Here is a 22,142-nt window from a genome sequence, read left to right as displayed (position 1 = left end):
GGTTCATTCCACTGTAAAAACCAGGGAAAGAGCAGAAAGAAAAAATGAATTAATGAAATCTGTCAAGTGCATTAATTAATAACATTAAAACTGACATCAATTAAATCTTAACAATCTGTTGTCATTTCTAAAGTTTGGGGTTTCAGATTTAATGTTAGTAGAGCAATGTAACTATTGTGAACTAAGCTTGGTAGATTTAAATGATGTAGTGTAAAAACATTAGCCCCTATAACACATACAGACCGTTCTGGAAATTTACCGGCAATTTTCCTGAAAGGTTGTATGTGTGAACAGGTCCTTGTTGAAAATACCGGTAAATTCGTTCTGGATATTTTCCGGAAAGAGAAGTTGTAACAATACTAGTAATTTGCCGGAATGCTGCGCTGTTTGAATGCAGAAGGAAGATTGCCGAAAAGAGCGCGTGCACGTCTAGAACGTGCTGGCGTGAGACGCCTGCTTTAGCCAATCAGAACACTCAGACGCATTCACGTCCGCGCGGTTTATGAGAATAAAAGCCTTTGAATATTTTCCCAGACATATTTAGCTGCTAGAAATTAGTCAGATGACGCTTATATGTTCATCTTAATGCCAACTGTGTAAATAATCATGGATAAGATGCTTATGATAAGCCGTTGTTTGTTTACCTTCAAGCTTTGCGTGTGCCCGTGAAACAGCCGTGAACGCCAGCACACACATATTATGAACATCTCGACATGGGAAAGTGATCCTCCATATGTTTTCATCAAAGTTGTTCACAATAATGATCATCAACAGAGTTCGTAATATAGTCAAATGTTTAGAAATACAAGCGCAGCCGTTTAAAGCTCATTTGTGGTGAAAGATGTCAGAATTTACCGGTATTTAGGAATGGATGTGTGAACGGTCTTTTCTGGAAAAATTCTGTAACGTCCTCGCCTGTGTGAACAGCGCTATTGTGAAACATCAATATATGTGCAATGTCCATAAATATAAAAAGCTTATCAGACGTATAGGTATTATGAAGTGATAGAATTAATGTATAGTTTTATACATTATATTAATTTTTTTAAATAGCTTAAATTAGCAAATAAAACACAAGGTAGGCCTACTGGGCAAAAAGGGGATGCCTCAAAGACCATTTTAGAAGCTGTCATTTATTCATTCACCAAACTCAAGGTCTTGGTCCCTTTTTCATCTCTTTTTCTTGTACATTGTGTTTGCTTTTCTTTATAATGCACAGAGTTTTGGGGTAAGGGACGTTTCCGTTTGCCACTCACCGACAGTCGGACAGGCTCATCCAGTTTATCAAACTCCATCTTTTAAAATCGAATACAGATTAAAACAGTCTCCTTGTAACAGCCAGCGAACCAGCGCGCTGCTACATTGAAAACATATGATTCATTCACATGACACATGTGACATGACACATTCGATTCGCTCCTTCTGATTGGTTCTCGGGACATATCGGCTTTCGCTGTCAAAGGCAAGTGGCGTTTAGAGGCTTTTGCCAACAAATGGTTATTTCTAAATGCGCTGACGCTGCTACTGTACTGTACCACTGTACCACATAAAAGACCAGAGCAAAGAGAGACTGGTGTGTCTGACCTGGTCAAGTCGGAGAGCGCCACCCTCGAAGCGCTGAGCTCGGAGCTGTTTGGCGATGTTGTGCAGGTTGAGGACGGCCTCTTGTATCTCGATGATGCTGTGGTTTGGGGAACAGGCTGGCAGTTCTTCAGGACTAAAGTGCTTGTCAGGAGCATCAATCATACTCTGAGCATGATCATAACTCAACTTAATGCAGGAACAGATGACGGTTCGCCCAAACCACTCACTCAATATCTGTAGAATAGAAAGTAAACAATACAATTAAAAAGCAGTACTCTGAGATGAGATGGTCATCATAAACTGTACAGTTGAAATCAGAATTATTTGTATTTTCTTTTCTTTTTCAAATATATCGCAAATTATGTTTAACAAAGCAAAGAAATTTGATAATTTTTTTTTCTGGAGAAAATCTTATTTGTTTTATTTTGGCTAGAATAAAAGCAGTTTTTTAATTTTTAAAATACCATTTTAATTTTCATTATTTAATGCATTTCTATTATGGCCCAATAACAATTCTACCCCTTAAGGCTGATTTATACTTCTGCGTCAAATGCCGGCCTATACTACGGCGCTGACGCATAGCACTTCGCCGTTGCCATCGGCATCGCTGACGTGCACCTCTCAAAAATTGTAACTACACGTCGCAACGACGCACAGCGCAAGCTCTGTGAGTCCCGTGAAGGAGCTCCTGATGGAAAGTTTTATTTTGTGTTTACCTCATAGTTAAAGTTGTTGCACGTCCGCCGGTTCCTGCCTCAAAATGAGCGAGTTTGAGCCACTTGTACATCCCGGAAGTGTTCAGGAAAACAAAACAGCAGCAAAGAAACTCGACACAGAGGAACAGTTACACCTCACTGCCAACTAGCGTTTCGTAAGTGTTAATGCAGACCAACAGAGACAGCAGGCAGAAGTATAAATGCACAGCTACGGGCGTTGCATGTGCCGATGGTTACGCCGGTCACTTGACGCAGAAGTATAAACCAGGCTTTAGCCCTTCCCCTTAGCATGTGAAGAGATAGGGGTGTCCCAATTCTCTTTAGCTTAAAGGCGTAGGGCTAAGGGGAAGGGGTAGATAGTGCTTCGAACTGAAATTTTTCAGGACCACACTCAAAACCAAGGGGTACAAAAATTTCCCAGAATACACCATCTATGACAGCAGTATAGCTGCACCCGGAAGTAAGAAGATCCACAAATTAGTGTTTTTTTGTTGTTGTTGTTATTATTACGAACTATTACAACAAACAAGCATATGTTTTAATTCATTCATAATCGCGTTTGTGTTTTACAGTCCAAAAAAAAAAAAAACTAAAATAAAAACTGCTAAATTTGGCTATCTACAATCCTTTGGCCATCTACAATCCATAATCGTTACTCCTGTACAGCAGTCCCACAACATTCTTACACTTTATGACACTTAAATACCCTGTTAAAATAGTCTAGTGGTTGTGAATGGGCTTTTTACAGTGTCTGGTAAAATGTTAATGTTGTTTTGGTGTGTTTACATAGATGAATAAGGCCACTGTGTAAATGCACAGTACAGTTACGAGCTTATTGCCACATTAGATTGTTATGATAACATGATATATGCCTTCAGTGATGTCCTGAAGATAAAAGCCGAAAAATAGCACAACTAGAGTAACTACAGAAGTTGCCATTGTCTGATCTCATATGAAGCAAGGGATTGCAATGACATATGATGACGTGTGCAGGTGCTGTAGTGCTGTCCCAATTCTAAGGGTAAATTTTGAAGCCCTTCATCTTCACACTCATTTTTAAAGGCCAAGGGGAAGAGGTAGGGGTCCAAAAAAAGATGGATATGGGCCTGAATCTTTCTCTTAAAAAATATTTTAATCATTCTATTAAACAGAAATCAGGGGAGGGGGCATATACAGGGGGGTAACAATTATGACTTCAATGGTAGGGTAAATCACAAATAATGATATTGTGTTAAAGAAAATGCACACGAAGACATGTTTTGAGTTCTTTTTTCTCTTTGAGAGTTTAAAGTCACTGGTATACTTAAAAAGCAGTTCTTTTTCGATCTTCACTTGAAGACAAAAAGTAGCTTGAAAAGGCTGAGTATAAAGGTCATGCTACTTGCATGGACCCCTAAATGCAATGGCGGTGAGAGAGGAACAGTTTCATGAACATCTGTCAGCCTTTTCACTGCTTTCTATTTTCCACAAACAGAAAATCAAATGGAAAAATGTTTAGAAAAGACGTGGAGTAATGCATTGTTGCCTCTCGTCTGCACCAGCTCCACTACTCGAGCCTCCAGTTTACTCAGGTTGCTAACGCTGACATCACACTGCACGATTTTAGCCCTGCTTTTCGCTCACTGACCAATTGAGAAATCAGAGACAAATGCTAACTGCCAAAGCTAACTCAAAACAAACATAATTTTGCTTTAGTTTGAACTGTTGTCATTTCAGTTTATTCTTTGATTTTGTTTGCGGTATACCAGGGCCTTAAGAGGTTGTCAGATATACAGTACCTTTCCCTCTGGAGAAAGCTTCCAAATGACGGAGAAAGTCAGTCGATCTGTCAGAGGATTCAAGCTGCACAGTTCCTCACAGAGAAGACGGGGCAACATGGGGATCACCTGTATGAAATTTGTTTTTGAAACATCAATCAATCAATCAATCAATCAATCAAACAATCAATCAATCAGGTTTGGAGCTTGATGTGGTTTCAATTATTTGTTATACAATTTAGTATTGAGCCAAATGGAGGTTTTGATAATGAGAGGAAAGTTCCGCCATCATTTAATAAATACTTCTTTTGTGTTAAAAAAACCAAACAAATCAAGGGTGAGCAAAAGATGACAATATTCATGTTTGTCTGAATTATCCCTTTTAGTCCTCATGGTCAATCACAAACTCGGTATTTGACACCAAGCAGTCATTTAAGTCCCACATCTGTAGCTTCTATAAAATTAAAGGGCCATGAAACCCCCTCGTTTCAGCAGGGTGTTTTCACACCTCTACTTTGGAAAGAGTCAGAAAAGTGGGCGTGTCCAGCTCTGTTTAGGGGGGAGTGTCGGAGGAAGAAAAGAGGCTTGGTGTGGGAGTGTCTATTTGGGCGCGCTGAATTTCAGTCAAAACACACAACCACAGCGGACAATGTGACTGTGTTTACATGGACATCTGTAGTCGAATTATTTGCCAAATTATTAAATGTTGGACTTTAACTGCAGTTTGGCTCTTTCATTCAGGGAATTCATTCATGTCCCTCCCGACAAACGTGATATTTGATTCGAGGAACTGCTCTAAGCGTGTATTTTTCATGCAATGTTTGATACCGCACGGCGAATGAGAGAAAAAAAAACTCAGCATTTCCCGGAAACTTAGATGCACACGGCAGGTAGCGTCAGAAAGCCGCGTGTGTTATTCCAGTCACAAAATCCTACACGAGGTTATAGTTTGGTTGTAACTGTTAGTGCTAACTTGTTTACACTCGGTGCAATAGTTTGTTTGAGACGAATAAAATACGAACTGAATAAACAAAGAGCACTGGTCGCTCACTTACCAAATCTGTAGAGACAGAACAATCACCAGCAACTAGAGCCGCGTCTTTATTTAGACGAGACTACAAGCGAATCCGGATCTCAGCGTTTGCAGATGAGAACAGCTCTCAGGTAAACAATGTTCCTCCTTAGACACGTAAGTTATTGTTGTCGTTGTACCTTGTTAATCCACGCGTGAGTCTGCGCTCTCACAGAGAGAAAATGAAAACAAAACTTAACTGCAGCAAACTATAAAAGCAACACTTCACGCTTGTTTTGCAAACACAACGTGGCGTCTCTGCCGTCTACACTCTGACAGCAATGAATATTAATGAAGTTGCACAATAGAGCGCACTGATTGGTTTGAACCAAGCCTTACTCATGCATTAATGCAGCACACTGTAAGACGTAATAAGACTCACTCTGGCACAGACGTCCGGTCTGCACGCTAGAATACACGCTATTATGTCATGACCGTGACGCAGCTTCAAAAATTAGTTTCAAACCGGAAGTACGAATTTGCTTGAAATAACGCAAAAACAACCAATTTACACTTTTTAGTGAAATATAGGTGTCCTAATAGTGTTTTTAGCAGTGTGGGACACATATACGACTGTCCACAGCTCAAAAAATGTGTTTTGGTGTTTCGTGACCCTTTAAGGTTATGCAGAAGTAGGTGGTTGCCCTGTAGGCCTAATATACAAACTACAGCCGGTTAAAAAGCAACAGCTAGAGTCCTTACTTGAAAAAAAAAAGTATGAGCTCATCATTAGTCTAGTTCTATCAACATTGCTCTATAGCACCATTAAATAATATACATATCTTAAAACCAAGCTTCCAATTTTTGAGACTTTGCAGCCAAATTACATTGATTGCTTCCAGCTTTCCTTAGCTAATAGTAGAATATTAACTAACCTTGTTGTCACTAAAATCACTTCAAGGTGCATTACACAAGTTTGAACTAGGTATTGCACTCTGGATCAAAACAAACGGAAGGGGAGGTTGCCAGATTGACATCATCAATAACAGTGTGCCTGACTTGAGCCTAAAGTCTGATTTAAACCGTGTTCTAAATAAAAGCAACGGCACACAACAGAAGGAATACTTTCCATACTGAAAAAGAGTTGTCCTAACCAACACCTAACATTTATATTTTAGAAACGGCTTCTGTTTCTCAGAGCTGAACATTAGGACAAACTGACTATGATCACTTCAGGTACACATCATGTGCTTTATTCATTGTTAAATGCTAATAATGTGAGTGTGAATGCCATTTTACATGACATTCATTGCCATACTACTGAAAGCAGCAGCAGATGGTTCACCTCAGATCTTAAAAATAAAATAAACCGTTTGAAATTGAACTGTAGAACTGTGACTCAGTGTAAACCATCACATATCAGTGATTCAGCAAATCTCGTCACATAGTGTGTTGCTACGACATGGGGTTACAATGTAACCTGCTCACCTAAAGTTTACGTTCGTAATATTTATATTATTTGTTAATTAATAACCTCATGTGAAACTCTGAGTCTTATTTCGAAGTCTGCTACTGTCCACCGGAGGTCACATTTCGGTTGCAGACACATACTCTGAGAGTCTTCCTGACTGAATGAATAAAATATGCTTCTTTCCATGAAGGCGACCTGGGGTGCTGAAATATAATAAGCTAAACTGGCAGTGGGCGGGTTAAAGTGACCAAAACAAAGACATTTTCCAAGCAGAATATCTGACTTTAGCACTGTTTTTCAGATAAATAAGAATGTTTACTGAGCATGTTTCTTAAACATCCACAAACATATTATGGTATTTTTACACGTTACAAGAGTCAAAAACATACAGCGCCTTTAAAATTTTGGTCCATTTAGGAAATATTTTGGTTCCTTGCTCTGAATTTATTCGGTTAATGACCTTGTGAGATTTGTCGTATTTTTATTTTTTGTCCATTTACTAGTCATCTGTTTAGTCTTTAAGGTTAAACAACTTATTCAGAAGTGGTTTCCCCAATTCTTTAACCTCTTGAACTGTTCTCACTTAAAGTGCAGGCCAGAAACTTATAGAGTCCTGCAAACTAATCCTATGGGTTTCCATTCCCAATAATAAAGGGCAGGGCACAATACTGTAAATCTAGATCTTTTCTTTTGCATCTACAGAAGAGTGAGGTGATCCACAAAAGCTCATCAAGCAAATGCCAAATCAGATTTTACTTACTGACAGTATTTTTTACAGTGACATTAAAAGCATTATTAAAACAACTTTCATCTCTACTGAAAAAAACAGCTTAAACCAGCCTAGGCTGGTTGGCTGGTTTTGGCTGGTCAACCAGGCTGGTTTTAGAGGGGTTTTGGCCACTTCCAGGCTGGTTTCCAGCCATTTCCAGCCTGGTCTCAGCTGGTCAGGCTGGGAGATGACCAGCTAAAACCAGCTTGACCAGCCTAGCCAGGCTGGGAGTCCAGCCAAAACCAGCTATGTCCAGCTTAAACCAGGCTGGTCAAGGTGGTTTTAGCTGGATTTAGCTGGCCATTTTCCAGCCTGACCAGGCTAAAAAATGGTTTGAAACCAGCCTGAAATTCCAAAACCAGGCCCAAACCCCTCTAAAACCAGACTGGTCAACCAGCTAAAACCAGCCAACCAGCCTAGGCTGGTTTAAGCTGGATTTTTCAGCAGGGATATTTAAAAAAAAAACACACACATTTTCATTGAGATCATTTAATCTGGCCCTTTATATAAGGATGGTGATTTGCTTATGAAAACAAAGCTTAGGGTGATATTTTTTTTTCCTCTAATCGCCTTTGCAACTTTCAAACTTGTCTAAAGAATTATTGCTGCCATGACTTCATCAAGAAACCTCTTTGTTTTGTAAACAAAGCGAGCTCAAAATAGTCTACAATAAATCAGTGAAGCTATCGTGTGTATACTGGGAAACAGATTTATGTGTTCCCAAAGATGGGATGAGGCAGCAATAACAGACTAATGAGGTTGCAAAACACGGTGGAATCCATTTACATTCCAGACAGACAGTATGTACCCAAATATGAACCGAAATTTACATGCGGAGACAAAAGCTTTATTCAATTTGGAGAATTATGCGTCATGTAGACGGCTCAACAAAAATTTTAAAATGTGGAAGTGAAGTGGTGTGTCCCAGAAGAGAAGTGTTGTGGAGAAGTTTGATCATAACTGTATTCCTGAACAGGAAATTTAAGGGAGGACTGTTAAAAGTCTGGTAAAATCTAAATGTACAATGCTTATTTTCCTAGCGTACATTATTTTTAGTCAATACACTGAAATAAAATGTTCAAAATAAAATAATAAAATAAAATTCTCAATCAAAGTCTGACCATTTGTTTGCATGTTTGCAGTGGCACAATATTCACAGCCATGCCCCTCTTACCGTTAGTTTCCCATTAGTAAATGATGCACAAAAAGACAGCCCTGCCCCCTACTCAATATTCCATTTCAGTTGGAAGTTCATCAAAACACTGAAATAAAAGTCTCCGCAGCTTCAGGTTCACAAAGACTTTATATAAAGTAAAGAAGTTTGAATAATTAATTAATTTAGCATAAATTACTGGAATTATAAATGATATTGTTAAAAACGCTAATATACTTCACATGTTTGTTTCTATAACTGCCGTTTTCATTTCTAGAACTACTTTTTTGCATTGATATTTAATATTTCTTGTTGAAATACATTATGAACAGCAGCTACGCTAATTGTTGCAGGCCATTTCCAGATTGTGCAGCGCCATTGATGTGATCCAAGGCCTGTAAAGAGATGATGCCAACCATTGAGGACCTCAAAGATCAATTAATACAAAGAGATGATGCCAATAATAGAGGACTTCTAGAGGTCTTCATAACCGTGGACCAGGCCGTATCCCGAGCAGATGCTGTGGCGTTCATGAAGAAGTGGAGAGCACAAGACTGATTTCTGAAGACCCCAGTGACAGACGGGTATCCATATTGATCCTGTGGGCCAGCCTGTACAACCTTACATCTGCAGCTTTCTTCATGATAGTTGTCCAGCATTCTTCAGCCTCTGGCGCCTAGACTGCAGCTCTGCACAAGAGGTTTGGCCAGAAGAGAGATGATCGTGCCTAACTGAGCCTGGTTTCTCTCTATGTTTTTTTTCCTTCACTTTCGTCAATTGGTGAAGCTTGTTCCACGACATTGTCGCCAATGGCTTGCTTGGTTGGTTTGGGACTTGTGGAGCTGCGCATCGACGGATTTGCTCTTCAGTGTTTGGACTTTCAGCAGTGAAAATTAAACCACACCGAACTAAGCTAAACTGAACTTCAACTTTGAAAACTGGACTGACAGTTTCAATTTACTAGAACTAGCATGTTAAGCTGCTTTGAATCAATCTACATTTTAAAGAAGAGCTATAGAAATAAAGATTAATTAAATATAATAGTATGGAGTAAAACTGAAAATAAGTCCTACATTCAGGCCTATTGCTTTCACTGTAATATTATTAATAGCCCTTAAGTGCATTTTCAATCCAAAATTGTCATATGCAATGTTTTTTTGTTTCGTTGGTGTCTATAGTGTTTATACTTTTAAGCATAGGTATTAATATCTGTTGTACATTTTCCTCCAAACAAGTTGATGACTAGACGCATCAAAGCACTCATGCTTCAAATTACGAATCATCTTTCAACTCCAGAATAATTAGTGCTCCGTGTCCAAGAAAACGTCATTTCGTCAAACAGTTATGAGCAGATGCCTCCAGCGATGTTTATCCAGGTACATCTAAAATTACCATTTCCTCTGCACTACAACCTTGCTTCACCGCTTCATAACATTTCACAGACACAGAATTCATTAATACTTTCACAATTCATGCTATTAACTACTGGCTTATTATTAAGATGTTAACTGTTCATTAGTAATTATAAAGTACGATCTTATTCTGCATCCCTAAAAACCTAAAGCAAACTTCTAACTACCATTAAACAGCTAATAAGTAGTTTATTAAGCTAATAGTGTCAGTTAATGGTTTGTTAATACTGTGAATTGTGACTGGTAAATCTTCTATAACCATAGTGTAAATGTGAGGTTTACCTTTTGGACTAGATAGACACTTGTGGCTCTCTGTCCAGCGAGTTCATCCAAGGCGTTTCCTTCCTTCACGAAGTAACTCACGTCAGCTATATGAACACCAACTTCAAAGTTGCCTGAATGAGGAGAGGAGAGAATGAAAAGTGCGTATTTGTATCATCATTGCAATGAACAAGTCAAAGGGAGCATACCTACCATCTGAGAGCTGTTTGCAGGACAGCGCATCATCCAAATCTCTGGCCGTAGCTGGGTCGATGGTAAATATGCACTCTTTTCTTTAAAAAATACAGCATTTTAAAACAATTCATGAGTTAAGATGAACTTTGCATAGACATAACATATGATTCATCAATGATTAAAGGTGCCATAGAGTTCAATAAGCTTTTCAGGAGCATTTTCGAACTTGTTCAGCACTTTACAAGTTTGGAAAATGACATTTACATACATATACTGTACATACTTCATCATATTATATTAGACGCTGTTTGTTAGTATACTATGGTATGGTATGTTTAAAATTATGTACAGTATAGTACATGAATGATTTACTCTCTTTATTAAGATTTATTTTATTTAAAGGGGTCTTATTATGCAAAAAAATCACTTTTATAAAAGGTTTAAACAGTTTTTGACTTTAATGGGTGGGGGTGTTGCGTTGGCAGGTTGTCTGTGTGTGTGTGTGTGTGTGTCTGTCTCTGTCTCTCTCTCTCTCTCTCTCTCTCTCTCTCTCCCTCTTGTTTATCTGCAGGCCCCGCCCTAGTTACACAGATGACGTGACCTGGGATTGGATGGAGTGACCCAGGGCGTCCTTTAAAAAGGGAAAAACGGGCGTGGGGCGGGAGAGCGAGTTTTGTTGGCGTGTTGTTGTGCGTTTGGTGTGCTACAAAAAACTATTCTTGCTGCTAAGATGTTATCGTTGATTTTGTTTCCCATGTTGGTGTACAAATTTTGACACTTTGTTGTATATCCATCCGTGTTTCCCCCTACTATTATTTTTTGGTTTATTTGTTTGTTTGTTAATATTGTAAATATTGAATAATGTACACATAATGAGGCAGTAGGGGTTGCACACCACACTTTTCTTTATGTAAATATTTTCTCCTGTTTTTGTTCTTAATCAGGGAAGTAGGTGTAGATTTTGTAGTTTTATTTCTGTTATTTTAGAAGGTGTAGTTAGTTTCATTTGAGTGTTCAGTTAGAGTGTACTTTTTGTTTATTACTTTTCTGTGTGTATTAGGGGTATGAAGGTATTGTAAATACCTTCATACCGCAATATTATTTTTTTTCGATATTACCGAAGTCGCATGACTCGGTAAAACTATAGGTCTTCTGAGAAAATTTGCTCAGGCGAATGAAGCGAACGGGAGGTAGCGAAAACTACAATTCCCATCAGCCCATGCTTGACCATCATCCCTTGCGGTCTGTTGTCGCTACAGATCCAGTAATGCGGAAATGGAGTGTGCTGCTAGAAGCGGGGATGAAAAAGAGCTGGAAAACTCTAAAGCGGGTGTTGTCACCGCGCGCGTACTGAATATCGGTGTTGTCGCGTGAGTTCTTATCAGCTGTGTTGTCGCGCGAGTTCTTATCAGCTGTGTTGTCGCGCGAGTTCTTATCAGCTGTGTTGTCGCGCGCGTACTGAATAGCGGTGTTGTCAGCACACTGTTCAGATTGATGCAGACATGAGACCTCTATCTTACTCATGGTTTGTCCTCTCAAGTGGGGGAAAGACAATGCACAATGTTACCCACTGCTGTCAACCTGGGCCAAGTCATATCTCTCTTGTCCCAGAAACCTCAGTCCCAAATGAGAGGGTTTTTTTCTGTTGCAGGGGACATTGTAAATGCCCAGAGATACCAGCTTTTACCAGATTATATTTATATGATAATTTTCCTTTAAACCCATCTCTATCTAAGTGAGTGAGTGATTAAATGTTGAATGTGATGAGTTTTCAACAATACTAAATTGAATCTTTATTTTTTTCCATGGTTTAATATTTTTTTGTTATTAAAATTGAAGTTCCTGTTTCAAAGCTTACAGATAGATGACTAATTTGTATGTCATTGACACTTTTGGCACTTTTTTGGAGTATTTTCATAAGTTTTGTTTTTTCCTGTAAATGATTCAATAAATACCGTACCGTGACATTCATATCGAGGTATTACCGAACCGTGAAATTCTGATACCGTTACATCCCTAGTGTGTATACATTACCTGGTATGCATTACCAGAGACCTCTATAATGTCTAATTTTCAAAATAAGAGTCCCACAAACATAGTAAGTATAAAGCAAACTTACATAAATAAACATGAGGAAAAAATATCATTGTTGTAATCTCTTTAAGAAACATTGTGCCCAATCAAACGCTGCTTGAAGCATGCATATTAATGATTCAGTGTGGATGGTCAAAGTCTGTGTTTTGTTCTGATTGGGCTGTTTTTCATTTGGATTTTACACTTATGGGATTTACATGAGAACAAGGAAACAACCATGTATTGAACTCTTACTAATCAGTCGGCCCACACGGAATCTCCGCGCGCAGAATTCCGCAGATTTTCCTCAGAATTCCGCAGATTTCTGCAGATTTTTAGCCCGTTATTAATTCTGTTTATTTACTTGAGTAAATGTGTAAATTTGAATTTATTCAGTTTTTATTCAGTAATTTATTACTTTTTATTTAATATATTAAGGTTTTAGTTATGATACTCAGTTGATCCCAAAATAATTCCGCAGAAATCCGCAGATTTTTACCAAAATTCTCCACAGAAAGAACAAAAAACGTCCGCAGATTCCGTCTGGCCCTACTAATCAGTTATTCATTCTATGGCACCTTTAATTGTTCTAATATGGGCCCTAGCAGAGCTGAGACGGAGTAAAAGTTTACCTGAGATCTCTTCTTGTAGACAGCTCATGAGCAGGGATGCTCCAAGGTAGATCTTGAGGAAGGCAATTCAAGACCTCCTCTGTAAACTCAGAGAAATCAACACCATATTCAGTCAAGATGCCTTCTGTTTCTGGCTCTATTTCACCTGCTTGCCCTAACGTTTTTGCAAGCCGCCTTAAACCAGAGAAAGAACAACATTGAAAGATACCGTTAAACAAAGTCCAATGCATGATGTAAAACTCTTCATTTGAAGAAAATTAATTTGCTCACCCTTCAGCAAAGTTGCTGTCTGCTGGCCATTGTGTAATTCGGCAGATAAACAGTGTGTTTTCGTAGTCTCCAGGCCTGGAAGTGAAGTCTGCAGGGCAGTCAGCTAGAGGCACATTAACTCTCGGGACTCGGTGATCCACAGGAGAAAACATGGCAAATCTCTTGTTGGGGAGAAATTTGAGAAAGCCTGATACTGCCCTGCTGTGCTTTTTCTCAACAATGAATACAACCTGAAAACACAATAGAAATATTCAATTGAATAGAATGGAGCCTTTTCATCAGACGGTTTTGATTCGTTTAATGGTCATCAGCATCTTAAATCCTCGAAAGTTTGTTGGTTTTTAAATGTATGTACAGTTGAAGATTAATTATTAGCCCTGTTTTAATGCCATGATTGGTCAGCGGATCACTAGTATGTCAAACCAGCTGATGAGTTCTGTGAACCTTCACGGCCAATCACAGTCATTTATGTTGAGCACATGAACACAATGACAAATCAGCACTGACAAATCAGAACGTGCTCAACAGCGCTCAAATGTTAGCCGGAAATGAACATTTAAAAATTTCTGTACCGATTGGTACCGAATTCCAATATCGTGACAACCCTAGTTGGAGCTGCTTGATATTATCCCTTAACATTGATAATCATATTGAACTGAACTGAATCAACATCAAATTGTGTCTGATAAACAGCACTGCTGTCTCTTTATTGCCTGAAAACGACTGACAATCTGAACTGTATAAAACATTAGTGAAATAAAGAAAAAACATTACACATTCGTTTAAAAAAACCACTTACCTTCCCATTTTTTTGCGTAGTTCTCTCTGAACTTGATGCAGGAGTGTTGGATGTTGTTGCATGTTCAACAGACTGTGTTGTGAGAAGGGCTATAAAAAGAGATAAAGTTTTGAAACAAATCTTTGTGCTTAACAAACAAAAATAAATATGTAGGCTAATTGATGTCTTCAGTGGAGTGAGTTTCCACTATTTCCTTATGCTGCGTTCACACCAGATGCGGAACACGCGTCTAGAGCGAGTGATTTACATGTTAAGTCAATGCAACCACGCGAACAGACATCCTGCGGCGCGATACATGCGAATTGCGCGGTGCGAATGGCGCAGCGTTAGAATCGCACGAGTTCGAAAATCTGAACTTCAGCAGACATTCGTGTCGTGTTAACCAATCAGGAGCTTCCTCTTGTGAGGACGTATCGCCTGTTGTAGGTGTCCCGGAAGAAATCCTAACAAAAAGTTAGTCAAACTGGGCTCGGTTTAGTCAGAAGCACCGATGAAAGCCTCCGTCATCCAGGTTACGTTTGTACCTCTGAAAGGATCTAGTGGATGCCGACACGGCCCTAAACGTATCGACACTGTTTTTCAGCCTTCATAAAGCACATAAACACTGTTATTTTCTTCATAAAATCCATGTTCGTAATTTAACAACGAAGCTAGATTAACCGGTGACGTGCGAATGAAGCGAGTAAACTCAAATGTTCACATGGCTATTTACGCGCGATAAGCGCAATTTATCCTTGTGTTCCGCGTCTGGTGTGAACAGCATACCTCCACAAAAGTATAAGAGTAAAGAATAAAGTAAAGAGAAAGTAAAGTTCTTTATCCCTGCGCTGCAGATGGTCTGTTTAACTGTTTTCTTGCTAGTGCAGCGTCCAGTTTTTCCACTTACAAAGTCGCCATGTAAATAGCAAATGTGTTATGGTGCGACACAACTGACTCTTAAAGGGAATGATAGATGATACTCTGATTGGTTTAATGCACAATATACTCAAAACCCACCCAAAACTCATTAAGAGAATAAGCTCAACCCTGTTAGACTATGCACGTTGGCACAGACTGTATTTTTCCGTTCCTAAAATAGCAAAAGTGGATTCGGACACAGCCTTAATGCTTTTGCGCTTTTGTGCTTTAGACTTTGCAACTAGATTGTTAAGATAGAGCCCATAATGATTGAACAAATCTCAATCCGCCATTTAAACATGATTGACAGAACACATCTTTGGTGGTCACTGATTATTGTACGAAGCAGTTTTTAGGAATAACTCTTTTTTTTTGCACTGCTTATTTACTAAATCATCAAATTAATTGTTTGATTATGAAATGATTATCCAAAATGTACAAGTTTAATATGATTTGTAAACAAAATCCAACTGTTTCAAGGGTCAATTGAGGACGTAACAATGAGTCAAGATCTTTGGAGGAAAAAAAATAAAAGAAGTGAATAGCTCATTCATTTTGCCAACACAATCATGTCTTTCATTACCCGTTCACTTCAGTCGCCACACGCCTGACAAACCTGACACTCTGGAATCTGCTCCTATGTTTTGAGTTGCGGATGCTTAATGATTTAATATGTAGAAGTCTTTGGGAGGCATGTGCAAACAGAGATATCTGGGCCTGATACAGGGGGGGAAGAGATTACAGCTCGTGGCTGTTCAATCATCAATGAGTGACTCAACATTTTTCTTGTCATGTAATAGAAAGTGTCAAGAGAGAAACATGTTACGAGTTCTTCTTTCAGAGAAACGTTTACATTTAAAGAAGCAGCGAATCCTGGGGCAACGTGTTTAAACTGTGGAGCTGGTGTAAGTTCTATTAATAACTAAAAGGAAATTGCCACGGGACCTAAAGTAATTAATTACTGATAACATAAATAAAATTGTATTTAAATCACTTTTCTAATCACTTTTCTGAAAAGTAATTTATTACTCGGCATTAATTTAATAACTATAACTTAATAATTTTACTTAAAAACGCAATAAATCTGAACATGATAGAAAATAAACTCTTTCTTATTTAAATCGGATTCAAACATGGCTCAATACTTTAGTTCTTAAAAAAATAAGTTAAGCGCTGTACACAAACTAATGATATCATATTTCAAAATGGATTCATTTAATTTATTTTCTCTAAATTCTACACACAATACCCCATAATGACAATGTGGAAAAAAGAGATTTTAAAATTGTTGCAAATTTATTAAAAAATAAAAAAGCAGAAAAATCACATGTACATCAGTATTCACAGCCTTTGTCCAATACTTTGTTGATGCACCTTTGGCAGCAATTACAGCCACAAGTCTTTTTGAATATGATGCTACAAACTTGGCACACCTGTCTTTGGGAATTTTTGCCCATTCCTCCTTGCAGCACCTCTCAAGCTCTATAAGGTTGGATGGGAAGCGATTTCCAGATCTCTCCAAAGATATTTAATAGGATTTCGGTCTGGGTTCTGGCTGGGCCACTCAAGGACATTCACTGAGTTGTTGTGAAGCCACTCCACTGATATTCTGGCAGTGTGCTTTGGGTCATTGTCCTGCTGGAAGATGAACCGTCGCCCCAGTCCGAGGTCAAGAGCACTCTGAAGCAGGTTTTTATTCAGCATGTCTCTGTACATTGCTGCATTCATCTTTCCCTCTATCCTGACTAGTCTTCCAGTTCCTGCTGCTGAAAAACCTCCCCACAGCATGATGCTGCCACCACCATGCTTCATGTAGGGATGGTATTAGCCTGGTGATGAGCGATGCCTGGTTTTATCCAAATGTAACGCCTGGCACTCACTCCAAAGAGTTCAATTTTAGTCTCATCAGACCAGAGAATTTACTTTCTTATGGTCTGAGAGTCCTTCAGATGCCTTTTGGCAAATTCCAGGCCGGGAGTGACTTCAGTCTGGCCACTCTACCATAAAGGTCTGATTGGTGGATTTCTGCACAGATGTTTGTCCCTCTCTAAGTTTCTCCTTCCTCCAGAGAAGAACGCTGAAGTTAAGACAGAGTGACCACCGGGTTGTTGATCACCTCCCTGACTAAGGCCTTTCTCCCCCGATCACTCAGCTTAGATGGCCGGCCAGCTCTAGGAAGAGTCCTGGTGGTTCAAACATCATCCACTTGCTGATGATGGAGGCCGCTGTGCTCATTGGAACTTTCAGAGCAGCAGAAATTTTTCGGTAACCTTCCTAGGCCTTGTGCCTCGAGACAATCCTGTTGCAGAGGTTTACAGACAATTCCTTTGTCTTCATGCTTGGTTTGCACCTTAATAAATTTGCAACAATTTCAAAAACCCTTTTTCCACATTGTCATTATGGGGTATTGTGTGTAGAATTTAGAGGAAATAAATTAATTTAATCCATTTTGGAATAAGGCTGTAACATAAAAAAAAAGTGAAAAAGTGAAGCGCTATGAATACTTTCCGGATGCATTGTGTGTTGTCAATAAATTGAAAAAAATATATAATAAATTTAAAAAAAAAGTTCAATGTTTCTCAACCACAATTGCTGGACATATCTAAGATTTTTTTAGTTGAGAAATATAGTTTTTTAAATTTTATAATGTTACAAAAGAAAATATGGATCCAAATTAGAGCTCGTTTATTAGCCAACATTCCAATCAACATTGTACATGTGGAGAAAAAGCTTCTTACCTTTGTCATTGAGACTGACTTTCTCCATTTTAGAGACCATCTCATCATCTCCATTGTAATGGGCCTCTACTATGACATCAGGAGTCTTCGTTGCCTGTGTAAATGAGTCCCAAAATAACATTTATTGCGTATTGATAAGAATAAAGTGTAGACTGTCATCATTGACTCTCACTAGAACCACTTTTTTATTAAGATAAACATAATTACATGCTACACAAAATTAGCCTACTCCACACAGCTTGTACATCGTCGGTTCCAGTGGTCATGTGCATGAACAGAAAATTCTCTGGACACGGTGATGAACAATTTATTAATTTAAACAGCAGTCGGTAACACACCAACTCTTTCTAAGGCCCAATCCCAATTTGTTTTTTTTAAGGGCGAGGTGAGAGCACAGTTGGGTTTCGTCTGTGCTAGTTGTTTGGCGTCGGCTTGGTGTGTACCGGCCCTCACATGTAAATATATATCGTAATTAAGCCTTTACTATGATGATTAGAAATACTCGTGTGTATGTATTTTGTAAATGAGATGAAGAGTAGAGTGTCCTGACATTTTATCCTACCCATCAGATTATGCTACCAACACTGTATTAGAATGGTTCTGAGATTGGGGTCAGCAATTGATGTAGGTTGTGGCTATATTATAACCTCATATCACATCACTCCATATTAAAATATTAGATGGTAGCACAATCATATTTCGGCATCAAAATGAAGTACCTACTTTTTGAATAGGAGGTACTGAAGGAAAGTTTGGCAGGATAGGATAAATTTGATGTTTAATAAATGTATTTAATAATGTTTGTGCGCACACAAGTATCCTCGTAGCTTCACAATTTTCCAATTGAACCACCAAAGAGTCAGGACCATTGCTGTCTATGGAGAATGAGGGAGATCTCAGATTTCATTTAAAACATCTTAAATGTATTAACCAACATTAATACAACCTTATTTTAAATCTAAAACACAATCACTGTAGCGAAGTGCTGTGCAGGTAAACCTCACTCCTCTGACCTCTAAAGGTGCTCTAGCGACAGATGCTAGAGGCCATGGTTTTTAGTCTCCTTGTTATAGCAACCGACTCCCATGCAAAGAATCGGCAGTTTAATCCCAGCTCATTGCGGGCTGGGTGCAGTAGGGCCGACGGGTTACACATGGGGGCTCGTCCGGGATGGGAGTGAGGTTTAGGGGGGGAGGGGTAGTGTATCATATGCCAGGTAGCAAAGAGCTATGCATGTAAATCTCACTCCTCCGATCTCTAAAGCCTGGTTTATACTTCTGCGTCAAGTGACCGGCGTAACCCACGGCGCATGCAACGCGCGTAGCTGTGCATTTATACTTCTGTGCGCCCTCTCTGTTGGTCTGCGTTAACACTTCCGAAACGCTAGTTGGCGGTGAGGTGTAAATGTTCCTCAGTGTCAAGTTTCTTTGCTGGGGATTTGTTTTTTCTGAACACTTCCTAAATATACAAGTGGCTCAAATTCGCTCATTTTGAGGCAGGAACCGGCGGACGAGCAACAACTTTAACTATGAAGTAAACACAAAACAAACTTTCCATCTGGAGCTCCTTCAATGGACTCCACACTTGTAAACAATCGCTCCATTGGGCTCGCGCCACTCGCACGGCTCTCGGTCCCGCCCAGACTCGTCAGCGATACCAAGCCAACCAATCACAGAGCTTGCGCTACATGTCGTTGCGCCATGTAGTTAAATTTTTTAAAAGGTGCACGCCAGCAACGCCGATGGCTATGGCGTAGGGCTATGCGTCAATGCGTAGGCTGCGCAGTAACATACGAATGCGCTTGACGTAGAAGTATAAATCAGCCTTTACGCCCCATTCACACAGGGCTTCAGCATCAATGCTTGACTGAAGGTGTGTCTAAAGTTGGGGCTGACGCGATCGTCATTGAAGCGTCAGCCATTCAGAAATTCAGTCAGCAATAGGCCACTGTCTAGCTGGTGTATTTGCATACAGCAATCTGATTGCCTGACGCTTCTGTCGGCACTTGAAAAGTTGAGCTAGTCCCAACTTCTGCAGCGAGCAACGCCTCTGAAGTGGCTCTGACGGATCCACAATGCAGTTCGACAATGCCTGGCGTCACCCATTCAAAGTGAATGGAAAGCTTTGACGCTGATGCCCCATGTGGATGGGGCGTAAAGGTGCTCTACTGACAGATGCTAGAAACTGTGGTTTTAGCCTCCTGGTTAGAGCATGCAAAGAATCGCTGGTTTGATCCTAGCTCAGAGCAGGTTGGGTGCAGCAGGAATGGTGGATTACATTAATTTCATCCAAAAGTGTTACATGCCATCATACAAATCACAATAGCTTCTGTCTATTTAAATTCTGAAAATAGAGATGGTAATCATGGTCCAAACTGTATTTGTATTTTTTAATATAATGATAAAAACCTAATGTTTTGTGGACTACCCTCATCAACTTCCTCCCAAGAATATTATTGTAAAAATGTGATTTTCTTGGTATGTAATATAAAAAAACATATAAAAAATAAAAAGACAAATTGTGCTATGAGTTTTATATCATTAAACATGAGCCATTATGAAGAATAAAAGTTTTAGTTTGATTCATTTAACCTGCTGTTCATGCTCTCCCAGGAATTAATTCATACTGTTTAAATTTCAGATGATAGAAGATAACCTTACATGACTCTGCAAATCTACGGAAAAAATCTATCTGTGTCCTCAGGGTGTAACTTCTATATTTTCTCGTGTTTAATTGCTTTTCCTGTGCGGCTGATTATTTACAAAGTTGATTATTTTTCCATCTTGACATAACTTGCCTGGCAGCAGTTTAGACTTTGACACACACAACTGCCCACACATGCACACGTCAACCCTCATTAAAGCCTATTAAATCTGATATGCAGAAAGTTTATATAACTTCAGAAATGTATCTATTTGGCGTTGCTGTACTAAAAATACTGATCATGACATGCTATGTGCCACGTACTATCAATTTAAACATCTTCTATATACTCATTGATTTTCCTTCAGCTTGGTCTATTTATTCATCAGTGGTCGCCATATCAGAATGAACTGGCAACTTATCCAGCATATGTTTTACACAGCGCCCTTCCAGCTGCAACCCAGTACTGGGAATCACCTATACACCCTTATAAACTATGGACAATTTAGTTTATTTAATTCACATATGGTGCATGTCTTTGGACTGTGGGGGAAACTGGAGCACCCGAACATGCAAACTCCACACAGGAATGTCAACTGACCCAGCTGGGACTCGAAAAAGCGACCTTCTTGCTATGAGGCAATAGTGGTAACCACTGAGCTACCGTTTCACCCTAGCTTCTGTGTATGACATATTAAAAGTACGTTAACTGACAAAAAAAATCAGAATTAGATCAATGTTCTTCATTAAAAGTCCACTAAAGGAGGTCAAGCCTTCTCATATATGGCTCCCAAACTCTGGAACAGCCTTTCTGATGATGTCCACGAGGCACAGACACACTCTCTTAGTTCAAAACAAGATTGAACACCCATTTTTTAGTAAAGCATACACACAATGAATTACATTACTGTAGGATGCTTGAGTGTGCCCCATCGACAACCTGTAAAGACACACTCTTCCTTTTAATATGTTTATATAAACCTATTATATATGTTTATATATATATATATATATATATATATATATATATATATATATATATATATATATATATATATATATATATAAAACTTTAACTGTTAAAACCAATTAGTTACTAGTTAATTAAAGTTGTTTGTGTGCAATAAAGTTATGGTAACTGACTTTGATTGTAATGCAATAACGTGCATCTTTTGTAAAGCTGCTTTGCAACAATGATTATAATTAAAAAAGCGCTTAACAAATAAAATTTAATTGAAAATGAGTTGAGTTTGTGTGTGAATACACTGTATACATGCAGGTAATATCAAATAAAGTGCATTTCAGACCCGATGGCTCAGTGGTTAGCACTGTCGCCTTACAGCAAGAAAGTTGCTGGTTTGAGTCCCGACTGGGCCAGTTGGCATTTCTGTGTGGAGTTTGCATGGTCTCCCCGTGTTGCTGCGAGTTTCCTCGGGTGCTCTGGTTTCCCCCACAAGTCCAAAGACATGCACTATAGGGGAATTTGATAAGCTAAATTTTCTTTAGTGTATCTGTGTAAATGAGTGTGTATGGATGTTTCCCACTAATGGGCATCCGCTGCGTAAAACATATGCTGGATAAGTTGGCGGTTCATTCCGCTGTGGTGACCCCTGATTAATAAAGGGATTAAGCCGAAGGAAAATGAATGAATGAATGAATGAATATTAAAGCCTCAACATTTAAAAAGTGTGTTTGTTCTGATGAAGTACCTGCGACTGTTCAAGTGGGACAACTTTCACCACAACAACATCTCCATTGAG

At 39.0% G+C, this 22,142-nt stretch overlaps 1 protein-coding gene across 15 annotated transcripts in view; it reads right to left on the bottom strand.

The window, feature by feature from the left end:
• The window catches only part of dis3l2 (DIS3 like 3'-5' exoribonuclease 2), a 48,600-nt gene that overhangs the window by 16,478 nt on the left and 9,980 nt on the right, over positions 1–22,142 (bottom strand). For all 15 annotated transcript variants that reach the window (XR_015478176.1, XR_015478169.1, XR_015478173.1 and 12 more), the window contains exons 5-13: positions 22,092–22,142; positions 17,740–17,833; positions 14,105–14,193; positions 13,306–13,535; positions 13,036–13,209; positions 10,349–10,428; positions 10,157–10,269; positions 4,079–4,186; positions 1,585–1,818 (exon numbers count right to left, since the gene is read on the bottom strand). The exon at positions 22,092–22,142 is cut by the window's right edge and continues 51 nt beyond it. Coding sequence is in view for 2 of the 15 variants with exons in the window: in XM_087240378.1 (XP_087096504.1) it covers positions 1,585–1,818; positions 4,079–4,186; positions 10,157–10,269; positions 10,349–10,428; positions 13,036–13,209; positions 13,306–13,535; positions 14,105–14,193; positions 17,740–17,833; positions 22,092–22,142 (1,173 nt within the window). In the remaining 13 variants the exon portion in view is untranslated. The remainder of the gene's footprint in view (positions 1–1,584; positions 1,819–4,078; positions 4,187–10,156; positions 10,270–10,348; positions 10,429–13,035; positions 13,210–13,305; positions 13,536–14,104; positions 14,194–17,739; positions 17,834–22,091) is intronic.

The sequence above is a fragment of the Danio rerio genome, chromosome 2 (assembly GCF_052040795.2).
Source record: "Danio rerio strain M-AB ecotype USA chromosome 2, GRCz13ab, whole genome shotgun sequence".
Taxonomy (NCBI): Eukaryota; Metazoa; Chordata; class Actinopteri; order Cypriniformes; family Danionidae; genus Danio; species Danio rerio.
The sequence above is the reverse complement of the archived record's forward strand: the minus strand, read 5'-3'. Positions and strand labels throughout refer to the sequence as shown.